The sequence below is a fragment of the Manis javanica genome, chromosome 10 (genome assembly GCF_040802235.1).
Source record: "Manis javanica isolate MJ-LG chromosome 10, MJ_LKY, whole genome shotgun sequence".
NCBI classification, from domain to species: Eukaryota; Metazoa; Chordata; class Mammalia; order Pholidota; family Manidae; genus Manis; species Manis javanica.
Window position 1 is genome coordinate 98,273,289 of NC_133165.1, and position 11,167 is coordinate 98,284,455.

At 39.7% G+C, this 11,167-nt stretch overlaps 1 protein-coding gene and 1 non-coding gene across 5 annotated transcripts; both read left to right on the top strand.

Annotated features, from left to right (window-relative positions):
• The first annotated feature begins 3,987 nt into the window (after positions 1–3,987).
• SLC25A3 (solute carrier family 25 member 3) lies at positions 3,988–10,105 on the top strand. Of its 4 annotated transcripts, none has more exons than XM_017675627.3 (8): positions 3,988–4,142; positions 4,372–4,532; positions 5,782–5,906; positions 7,445–7,624; positions 8,093–8,274; positions 8,921–9,093; positions 9,574–9,684; positions 9,770–10,105. In XM_017675627.3, exons 2-8 carry the CDS (start codon positions 4,376–4,378, stop codon positions 9,928–9,930), a joined length of 1,089 nt encoding a protein of 362 aa, XP_017531116.1. In that variant the 5' UTR covers positions 3,988–4,142; positions 4,372–4,375; the 3' UTR covers positions 9,931–10,105. The 4 variants fall into 4 exon arrangements, with proteins under 4 accessions (XP_017531116.1, XP_017531117.1, XP_036878985.1 ...); XM_017675628.3 differs by lacking the exon at positions 5,782–5,906 and adding an exon at positions 6,083–6,204; XM_037023089.2 differs by lacking the exon at positions 3,988–4,142 and adding an exon at positions 4,240–4,257.
• On the top strand, positions 8,601–8,848 carry LOC118973331 (small nucleolar RNA SNORA53). The gene has a single exon (XR_005062603.1). It is a non-coding gene; the product is annotated as a small nucleolar RNA SNORA53 (small nucleolar RNA).
• Positions 10,106–11,167: the final 1,062 nt, after the last annotated feature.

Genomic DNA, 11,167 nt, shown 5'->3' on the forward strand with positions numbered 1-11,167 from the left:
CAAAAATGGGTGATTTTAAGTCTGAACCTGGGCCCCAGAGTTGGGTCTGAACTCTTGAGGTGCACTTTGGTAAAGGGGTTGTCCCTCGTCTTACAGTCAAGGTACACTAGGCTGAACCTAGGGTACCCTCCCAAAGAAGGAAGGGGATGGTTTAACCTTTTAAACTTTCCAGAATGGAAATTAAGGCCTCATAGTGAAATCCAGCTTATCTTATTTCATATACAAAGAGATAAATTTTATTTATGGAGACATGCAAGAAAAACCAAAACAAAACAAGATTTCTAATAAAATCAGATAATAACTAAGGTGCTAGTGAATGTTACTCTTTTTTCCTCAGGCAGATATGAAATGGGACTTTAGTCTACTTTGCATAATTTATTTTACCCCTCTATTTCATGGCTGTGCTAGGAATTATTTAAGGCTTTTCTTGTGATTCCCCATGACAGGGAGGATCCTTAAAGCTACAAGTGCAAACCTGACCTCTAGCTCTAAGTTTACAAATGCCTGTTGGAAAGTTCCACCTGAATGTCCTATCTCTCTAGCATCTCACATTCTTGCTATTTATCCCCTATGTGTGGTTCTGAGTTAGGAATGACCACAAGGGGAATTTGTGCAAGATTTCGAGGGCAGAAGTGAAGGAGCAGTTATTACACACTGAAGGTCAGTACAGGACATTGGTGCTGTAGAAGCTCATGCAGACGGTTGCTGATCTGCTGGCTCACTTTGGAGTGGGGCAGTAGCCAGAAGTGGAGCTCTTGCTCCTGGACCTTTTTCTTCAGTTTCTCTGAGTCCTGGGTCAGATGCACGTGCAGCACTGTGGCTCTTATAAGCACCTGCACTATGGCTCCTGTAGGTACCTGAATCTTCAAGGTTGTAGGTGGTACAACCACCTACAGAGCATGGTCTAGTTTATTCTTAGGCAATACAGTTTGTCTTTGTGGGTTCCACTTTGTCTCTGCTCAGCCTCACTGCATGTCTAGCTTTCTTGCCTGACTATAAGCCTAGCAATTTATGGCAATTTCAGACCCATCCCTCAGACACAGAGGCAACTTCTTTTCCAGCTTCCACAAATTAAAAGGCCTAATCTCTAAAATAAATCTCATGCCATATGACTCATAGTGGTTGTGCTTCTCTGCTCAAACTCTGATATAGACAATGGTATTACTGGAAGTAATTCCAGAAGAAACCAAACCTTAAGAATGGGTTCTCTGAATTTGTTCTAGATTATCTGATCAGATTGAATTTAAAGGCTATTATGACAAGTTGTCAATGATAAAGTTGGCACTGGTTGTCCATTACTTGCATTACTGAAGTTTCTTAATTATCATCAGTGGATACCTGTAATCATGTACCTAAAAGAGGCATGGCTTTGGGTGAGCAAGTAGATGTGTCCATAAAATATTTAAGGAAAATAAGGAATGCAGTGGGGTGGTTGGTTTATCCTAATTATATTGGATAACTGGGGGAAAGGAAATGGTGAGATTAGGGCTTTAACTTCTCGGCTCAAGATGAAATAGTGACTAGAAAGCTTATATGACTGCCTTTCTGTATTTGCAAGATTGCAATTTCTAAAAACCAAACCCCAAATTGAATCCTGAATTATAATGTAAATGAATTCCCAATCCTGCAGATCTCCTGTTGAAGTCACGGCATTTTTTTGAGCAGCAGTGAGACCCTGAGTATTGGAATGGGACCATATGGGCAGATTCTGATGACACTAGGATCCTGAATGCCTAAATTCTGCTGAGCTTCCTCTGCCTGTAGGAACAGCCCTTCCTCCCTTGCCTGAGGAACTTAGCCTCTCCTTGCCTTGCCTATAAAATCTATAATGGTCTCCTCTGACATGGTTGCCTTGCAGGGTCTGTTGATTCTCCTCAAGACCTATTGTCAACATTTCTGATTGCTTTTAGACCCCACTGTTGGATGTCCAAGAGGGTAAGAGAAAAAAGTGTGCAAAATTTAAATTGACAGAAACCTGGGTAACATGAATGAGGATGGAGACTAAGAATGTTGGTTTGGGTGTGTGGTAGTCATCCTTTAGGATGACCCCAATGACTCTCAGCACCCTACCTACACTGTTTCAGGATCGGTCTGCATGACCAATAAAATACAGCAGAAGTGATGGAGTGTTACCTCAGGGACTTAGTTATAAAGGGAACTGTAGCTTCTGTCTTTCTTGAATTACTCTGGGGAAGCCAGGTCTTGAGCAGCCCTATGGAAAGGCCCACATGACAAGAACTGAAGCATCCTGTCAACAGCCAAGTTAGTGAGCTTGGGAGCAGGTCCTCCAGCCTCAGAGGCCTCAGTCCCAGGGATGGCTTGACTATAATCCATGACAGACCCTGAGCCAGACCACCCAGCTGAACCACTCCCAGATTTTTGACTCTCGGAAAATGAGATAATAAGTGTTGCTATTTTATACTTTTAAATTTGGGGGTAATTTGATAAACATGTTAACTTAAATAGAATAGGAGGAATATAAAGGTAGATCAAGCCAAACTTATTGACATGGGTACAGTAAACAGTTTTTCAATCCATTGTTTTAGCTCAAGTTGCCATAAGTAACTCTAACAGTTTCATTGAAATTTAAACTAAACGGTGGCCCATACTGAATAAAATTAAAATGCCAGACTTCCTTGGTATACTAAATAGGAATGTATTGACAAAGACTCTCTTTGACCAATCTGTAGTTTGGCTCCTCTGAGCCCCTTTCCAACTATGCCCATCTTTGAGCATGTCCTTCAATAGCCCAAGTGTAGCAAGAATTCATAATTCCCACTATGGTTTAGCCATAATTCCCCAACCTCAGTATCTGATCACCCTCAACACCTGATCAAATTCTCCATCCCCCCAAGTGATATCTGATCACTTTGGCCCACCTTCGTCAAGAATCCTGTTAGGTCAATTTAGCAAGAATTACTCTATCCAACTTCCCATCCACTGTCTACTTCCCCAACCCTATTCCTTGGTTAAAAATCCCCACTTTTAGATATTATTTCATTGAGTTATAATAAACTCTGCAAGATAGGCATTACTTCTATGTAGGACCAGCTAGTTAATTTGCAGGGCCAAGTGCAGAATTAAGAAAAAGAATGGCTTTTTGTTTATGAACTGTTAAGAATTTCAAAGTGGGGACAGCAAAGTATTAAACCAAGCATAGTGCCTGCACACTATGTACACTTGTAATCCTACAGTTAGCAAGCCCATGAGGCCTGCCCTGCTTCCATCCTACATTTAAGGAGCAGGCTCATAGAGGTAAGTAAATTCTCAAGGTTACTTTTCAAGAGCTGGGAATTGTCAGTCAGTATTCTAACAGAGGTTTGATACCTACTAAAGTCTCCCCCATTAACTTAGGCCCTTCTGTGTTAAACTGAAACTAACGAAGATTTTCTAAATTTATTGAGCACACAGAGTCTGCTGTCACTTCCACTCTAGTTCATCCCTCTATCCCCAGATGTTAAAAAGCATTTATTGAATGTTTTAATGCCACATAAACCATTGTGATGAAACAGCAAGCTGCCTTGTCTACTTTTAACAGTTCTTGCTGCACCGTTCCTTTTAAAATACTCTCCTATAGTTTGATATAAAATGCAGCCATGTCTATGTGTAATGCAATGGATGGCACTTAAAAAATTTTTTTTGAAAACGCCATAACGGCAGAGGTTGTGATACGAAACACCACAGTAACATAACTGAGACATCGAAACAATGTCATTAAGCATTCGGTGTTTTTGTTTGAAGTGTCTACTATCCTGCGTCTCATTAAATGGAAAGAACTGAAGCTCTGGCATCAAGGAAAGTCGCTTGAAGGTGAAGGGACAAAAAAAAGAGAAGGTCACGAGCTGCAGCCCACACAACTCCAACACCCCAGGGCCGGAATGCGCGCCTGCGCAGAATGAATCCTCCTGCGCAGAAGCCGGGCCGGAAGGGCAGGGGTGGGGATAGGGTTGCTAGGAGAAGGCGATGACGCTACGGTCTTTGCGCGCTTCTCCGCCAATCGGTACCGCCTGCCTGCAGCGACGCGCTGTGTGCGTCCCGCTGACGACGCACGAAGGGCACAGATCTAAAGGCCTTGAGGACGTTCGGTCTCTGTGAGCCGCAGCCGATCAGAGGGAGCGGTGGTGCTTGCGCCATCTTGGGGAGTGAGTGTGGCTCGGCCTTACCTGCGGTGGAGGGGGAGCGGAGCTCCTGGTGGTGCCTCTTTGGTTGTAGGCCCCGTCTGCCGCCTCTGGGGAGGCCGCCGTGACCTCCTCAAGGGTGCGCAGGCGGATAGAAGGAAGGTCCTTGTCTGGATCTCCGGATGCCAGTCCCTTTGGCTGGCCTGACGGACCCGTTTGCCTTTCCTCTGACCGCTGGACTCTCTTTTCCCAGGAAGATGTTTTCGTCCGTGGCGCATCTGGCGCGCTCGAACCCCTTCAACGCGCCTCACCTGCAGCTGGTGCACGATGGCCTCGCGGGTCCCTGCAGCAGCCCCGCCGGGCCTCCGGGCCCGCCCCGGCGCTCACGCAGCCTGGCAGCCGCCGCCGTGGAAGGTGAGGTCAGACCCTGCCCCGGAACGCCACTGTGCCGGCTCGTGGTCAGCTCGGCTTTCGTGGCGAGGCCCGGCGTGGAGCACAGGGAAGGACGCGCCCAGCTGTTTTGAGGGAGGATGTTAGCCCTTAACGCCCTATCCCAGGTGTCAGATCCTGGCGCGCTCTCAAGGGCATGGAAGGGCCCAGGCACAGCTAGCTTTGGTGACCTCCACGCCCTCGAGGGAGCGTAGAGGCATCTAGAGGCCTTGACTAGCTCTTTATCTCCTCCGCCGTCAGTCCGGTTGGTCAGCCGACCAAGTGTTGGGTGAAGGGTCCTTCTAACCATTGGCCACCCGCAGTTCTGTCTTATCTGTTTCTTCTTGACTTGGCTTTAATTTTTTTATTTAAAATACTCCTTCCCCTAAGTATTCTCGAAGTGTAGTAATACTTGTTAAGAGTATATGAGGTAGCTGGGACTCTTGTTTAAATGCAATTGGTGGAGGAAGCTACTTGCAGCCCCCCATAGGCTATAGAAAGGAGATAATTTGTAGGGATCCCTTTGGTCTTATCTCTTGGGATTCTTGGTGGTTAGACCCAATTTTAAACTAATTGTATTTTAAATTCCAGTAGAGTATATGTACAAGGAGACCTGAAAAGCGAATTGTAGGAGTCCTGAAAATGTCATCTATATTGTGCTTGTAAAATGTAAACTGTTTCAGTAATGTATGTGCTTCTGTTATGTTTAGCGTGGGCAAAAAAATCCTTAAATTATCTTACTGCCCTTCAGTTTAGAAAGTTAAAGCTAACATCATTTGTGTAGTGAATGTATTTGCAGGAATTTGTTTATCTAGTTTTATGCAACAGGAATCCTCAAGTGAAGATAGTTTTGTGCTTGGGGTAAACGTAGAGGTTTGCAAGTTTTTGTTTGTTGAGTGCTTTCTGAGTTTGATTTGTAATCTGAAGTGCGTTCTTATCGGCAATTAATAATTTAAAGTTTTGAAGTTTGACTTTAATTGGAAGAGCCATAGGTGTTGTAGAAAATAATATGGCAAAATAAGAGACAGCAAGTATCTTACAGATTGAACACTCAGTAATATTTAAATAATTGTTTTTGACAGTGAATTTCTTGTTATTAGCACTAGGTGGAAAAAAATCTTTCAACTTACTGTTCAGTTGTGATAGTATTTCAGAGAAACTCGGTTCTCTTTAATTCCATGCCCTTAGTCATCTCTGAAGAAATACTTACTTTATCTTTTTTTCAATCAAACAGAGCAGTATAGCTGTGACTATGGATCTGGCAGATTCTTTATCCTTTGTGGACTTGGAGGAATTATTAGCTGTGGCACAACACATACAGCATTGGTTCCTCTAGATCTGGTTAAATGCAGAATGCAGGTTTGTTTTGCATGTTGGACTAAATGGAAACATATTGTTGAAGCATGGCTGTTAAGTTGTAAGATGTAATCATCTACTAACAAGCTGTGTGGAAACCTAACTGTCCAGGAGGTAAGTTGATAACCAGTAACATGAGTTTTTAATTAAAATGCATGGTGTGTCTTGTCTTATTACAGAGTACAGTTGTGAATATGGTTCCATGAAGTTTTATGCACTGTGTGGCTTTGGTGGGGTCTTAAGTTGTGGTCTGACACACACTGCTGTCGTTCCTCTGGATTTAGTGAAATGCCGAATGCAGGTTTGTATTGAGATGACAACATTGAATGTCTCTTGTGTGTGACCTAATTCCAAATAATCTTTAAAGACTTCATAAATGAGAAGAATTTGAAGACAGCACACTGGTAGCAACGTTAGTAGGAAATCAAGCCTAAATGTGTTTAACTCATAATCTTTAATTAGTGTTTTAAATACAGGAAAAGCCTCTTTAAAATAAGAGTGTGAGTAGTTTGTTGGATCTCGGGCTGTAAATGGTTTTTTTGCTTCTGGGCTCAATTCTGGCGAGTGTTCCTCTTCAGGGTCTACTGGTTCTTTATGCTTCAAATAGCCATTTTACAAGCAGTTACATGTCAGAGTGGGCAGTTATTCTTTGTGTATTATGTGAAGTAACTTGATATTTCTTATTTATTGATCAAGGCAGTGAGCATTACGGTGATTAAAAAGTATGCTCAGTATCTTCATATTGAAAATTTGTAGGCATAGCTTCTTGCATATTTACACAAAAATTTTTTAGAACTAGAATATCTTAATTAGGATTACTGAAACAAAAATAATCAAACATCAAAAATTTATTTGTCCCAAACAGGATTAGAAGTCTACTTACCTAAAAGAGAAAGGAAGGTGAAATATTAGCAGGGAGAGGAAGGTGATATATACCAACCCTTCTAGTACTGGCAGAAATAGTGAGATAGGAGTTTTTTTGCCATTAGTTAATAGAATGGATTTGAAATATACCTTCACTAAAACTTGGTGCCTGTCTCTTGAAATGAATTTAAGTCAGAAGACAGATTCTCATTATGTTGATGTACCTTTTAAACTTATATTTAGTTGGCTTAAATTCAGAAAACTGTAGTATAATCTACTGTATGGGCTAGCATATAACAGGGATATAGACATCTATTATTAGGTAGTATTTTTTAACCTAATTTTTCAAAAGTGGTAGAGTTGGGTGGTGAAAAGTGTTTCTGGGTCAGTTTTCTCATGTTTTTGTAGGAAATTTACCCTCATAACTAACCATCTGTTGAGACTTAAATCTCACACTGAAAGAGAGCTAGGCCTTAATGTACAAGTACATTTACAAAGGTAATTATAGATATTAGACTGATAATCTTTCAGTAGACTTGTATTTACCTACCTTTTGTGTCATTGTTTATTTTAGAACCAAAAGGAAAAAGTAATAATAATGAAACAAAATTAAATATTTCTAAGAAGTGTTAGCTCTTTGGTACATTTAATTTTTTTCCTTCTTGTTTTAAATAAAGGTGGACCCCCAAAAGTATAAGGGCATATTTAATGGATTCTCAATTACACTTAAAGAGGATGGTGTTCGTGGTTTGGCTAAAGGATGGGCTCCAACTTTTATTGGCTACTCTATGCAAGGGCTCTGCAAGTTTGGCTTTTATGAAGTCTTCAAAGTCTTGTATAGCAACATGCTTGGAGAGGTATGTAATTTAACTTTGAAATTGAAAGTCCCAAGCTTAGTTTAAGACTAAGAAGGATCTTAGATTTTTTTTCTGACCCACCTTGTTTTAGAACCAAGTAAATGGTCTCAAAGGGTGAGTAACATGTTACAAATCATAAGTCAGAGATGGGTAGGAAAAAAGAAAAATGTATTTCATTAGATTTAGTGCTTTTTAATTTTACTAAACTACTTTCCAGATAAGTTGGAATTTTTAGTTTTTCAAAGAGGCCAACTATACTTAGCATCTAAATGTTCAAAAAAGTAAATTGTACTCCAGTTGATGAAGTTTGAGAGAACATAGTCTCATCACATGTGGGTTATCTGTGAAGCATGATAAATACTTTTAAAATGTCTGAAATTGAATTGTTTCCTAGAACTGTCCCTTAAGTTAAATTGAAAACAGCCAATGCAACAGCAATTCATGTTCTTTCTCATGTTTTTCAATTAGGAGAATGCCTATCTCTGGCGCACATCACTATATTTGGCTGCCTCTGCCAGTGCTGAATTCTTTGCTGATATTGCCCTGGCTCCTATGGAAGCTGCTAAGGTTCGAATTCAAACTCAACCAGGTTATGCCAACACTTTGAGGGATGCAGCTCCCAAAATGTATAAGGAAGAAGGCTTAAATGCGTAAGTAAACATTTACCTAAATTTATAGTATAAATATACCCATTTGAGGAAATTGCATTTGTTAGTATTAAGCTATTGTTAGCATTAAGCTGTTACATTATTTAATGTCTATCTCCCCTTCATAGAACATAAACTCCAGGGGCAAGAATAAGTTGATATATGGCTTGAGCCCTGAATTAAGGATATTTTCCAAAGTAAGAATCATTTGTTAATCTACAAATTATTTTGATATTTGACCTATACATCAACTGTTAACTTTTTGGGGAGGGCATGTTAGAATTATCGTCGTCTGCGTTCACAGTTAAGAATGCATAAGGTCAGGCCACAACATGCTTCCTTAGATCCACCTTTGTGGATGCTAGTCTTTAACTGAGTTCTACTTGTAAGCTTCTTGTTTCCTGTAGTTCCAGTCAAAGAAACATCCAGCAACTTTTTTGGTTGTATAGTCAAAGGTGCTTGAGTCATTGGCATGTGAGATAAATATACCTGCATGTTAGTCTTAGGTTCTGATAGAAATGACATGCCGTGGTGCTGTCATTTTCTACTATCAGGACTCGACTGGTGTGCGGACACTTCTGTTAGCGGTGAAAATCTCTGCTCAATGAATGTATGGTACTGAGTAAAATTAAGTCTCCTGATTTCCTAGATTCTACAAGGGTGTTGCTCCTCTCTGGATGAGACAGATACCATACACCATGATGAAGTTTGCCTGCTTTGAACGAACTGTTGAAGCGTTATACAAGTTTGTGGTTCCAAAGCCCCGAAGTGAATGTTCAAAGGCAGAACAACTGGTTGTAACATTTGTGGCAGGTTACATAGGTATGAGTTACTTAGAACGCATTTGTCTGTGAAATTAAGCACAAATAATCATTCATATATTGACCTCTTGTGAGGAAAAATATTCCAAAGAAGTTTAATTATCCCATAGCATTTTATGTGCCCTTCAGGATTCATAAATACTTGCTAATTATAATTAGTTTCTAAAATGATTATTTTATGGTTTGCATGTCATGGCTAAGCTTGGGAATGTATTGATTTCACTGTTGGACTATTTGGTTTTTTTTGGTCAGGTTTTCAAGAACAAACAATACAGGAGAAAGTGCTGGTTTAAAATGAATATAAAAATTTTTGAAGGATTATTGTTTTATTTAGGATAAACTTTATAACCTTTCTTGTCAGTCTTATTCTAAATTGATTTTTTTCTAAGAAAAGAAAATTTTATTAGTCATGAAAAGGTTGTTATGATGGGAAATTTGTTTTTCAACTCCATATTGGGTCATTTATCTTCACCTTTTTCAGCTGGAGTCTTCTGTGCAATTGTTTCTCACCCTGCTGATTCTGTGGTATCTGTGTTGAATAAAGAGAAAGGTAGCAGTGCTTCTCTGGTCCTTCGGAGACTTGGATTCAAAGGTAGGATTTTCTTTTTCCTCTTTAAGAAAGAACACTTTTTGGGTACTTACCCTTTTTTAAAATTCATGTTTCATATTTCGACCAGGTGTATGGAAGGGACTCTTTGCCCGTATCATCATGATTGGCACTTTGACTGCACTACAGTGGTTCATCTATGACTCTGTGAAGGTGTATCTCAGGCTCCCTCGCCCTCCTCCTCCTGAGATGCCGGAGTCTCTGAAGAAGAAGCTTGGATTAACTCAGTAGATCAAAGCAAATGTGGACTGATTCTGCTTGTTGATCAGTGTTGCGGAAGAATAAAAGGAACTTTTATATATTTGACAGTGTAGGAAATTGTCTATTCCTGACATAATTACTGTAGCACCCTTGCCTGAGGCAGGAGTTTCAAACTTACTGTTCCAATAAACCCAGCTGTTGGTGATTTGTCTGTGATTTGATGATTATTTTTAAAACTAGTTTTTAAAGATTGAACCCTGAAGTGGAAATAATTAAGTGGAAGTTAGAACCTAAAGGAAAAAATGCAAACTGACCACTGTTGGTTGAATACTCCAATCCCTATTCAGTCATGTATCTCAAGTCTTGTCACTTGAGTTGTATATTTTTAGGAAACATACCCTAAATTATCAAAAAATCGATTTACTTGTAGTTAATATGTATAAATAATTGGGTTATATTTTAAAAACTTCAGTATAATCTAATTTTTGTAACGTACTTTTAAAAAGCCTAGTGAGTTTGCCAAGTATTTGTAAAATAGGTAATCAGGCTGATTCTTAGAATAATAGTTTTTAAAATGACCAAAGCAATTGATAGTTAAAACCATTTTAGGTAACTAATTCTTTTCATATATACCTGACTTTGTAAATTACAAAAAAAAAGTTTACCATAAACTTCTTAGTTTTGTTTTTAAGAAAGGCACCTGCTTGACCACTGAAGGAGGTAAATGTCCCTGGGAAAGCAGCATTCTGGTGTACTTCGACATGTGAAATTTTGTAGGTTTGAGCCCAAACTGATTTAGATGCTTCTAAAAAGTAAGTCACTGTTTAGTTTCTGTAAACAGTTAAAAAGCCCAATCTATAATATAGTTAATGCTTTTCAAATCTGATGACATTTTACCTTGAGGCCTTTGGGTGTAGTACCAGGGTTGGGTTGACAATCCTTGTGTAAAGTATATAGAGGGACCTCGGGAAAAAAGTTTGAAGGTTTCTAATCAGGAAGAGAAATGTTATAATTATATACCCATATTGTGAAGTCAGTGAGTTAAATTTAGAAACTAGATGCATCTAGTTGTGTGTTAACTTTTCTGTATCATCACCTGGTCTTGTTTTAGTTGCATTGCAGAGAGAAAGGAAGGATTATAGGTGCAAATCTGGGCCAAACTTAAAAAAGAGCTGTAGTCTGAGCTCAAGCAAGTGACAGCTGTGATAGTTGGTGTCCCCAGTATGCATTAGAACAAATCATCTGCAGTGTAATGGCTTGAGATGGT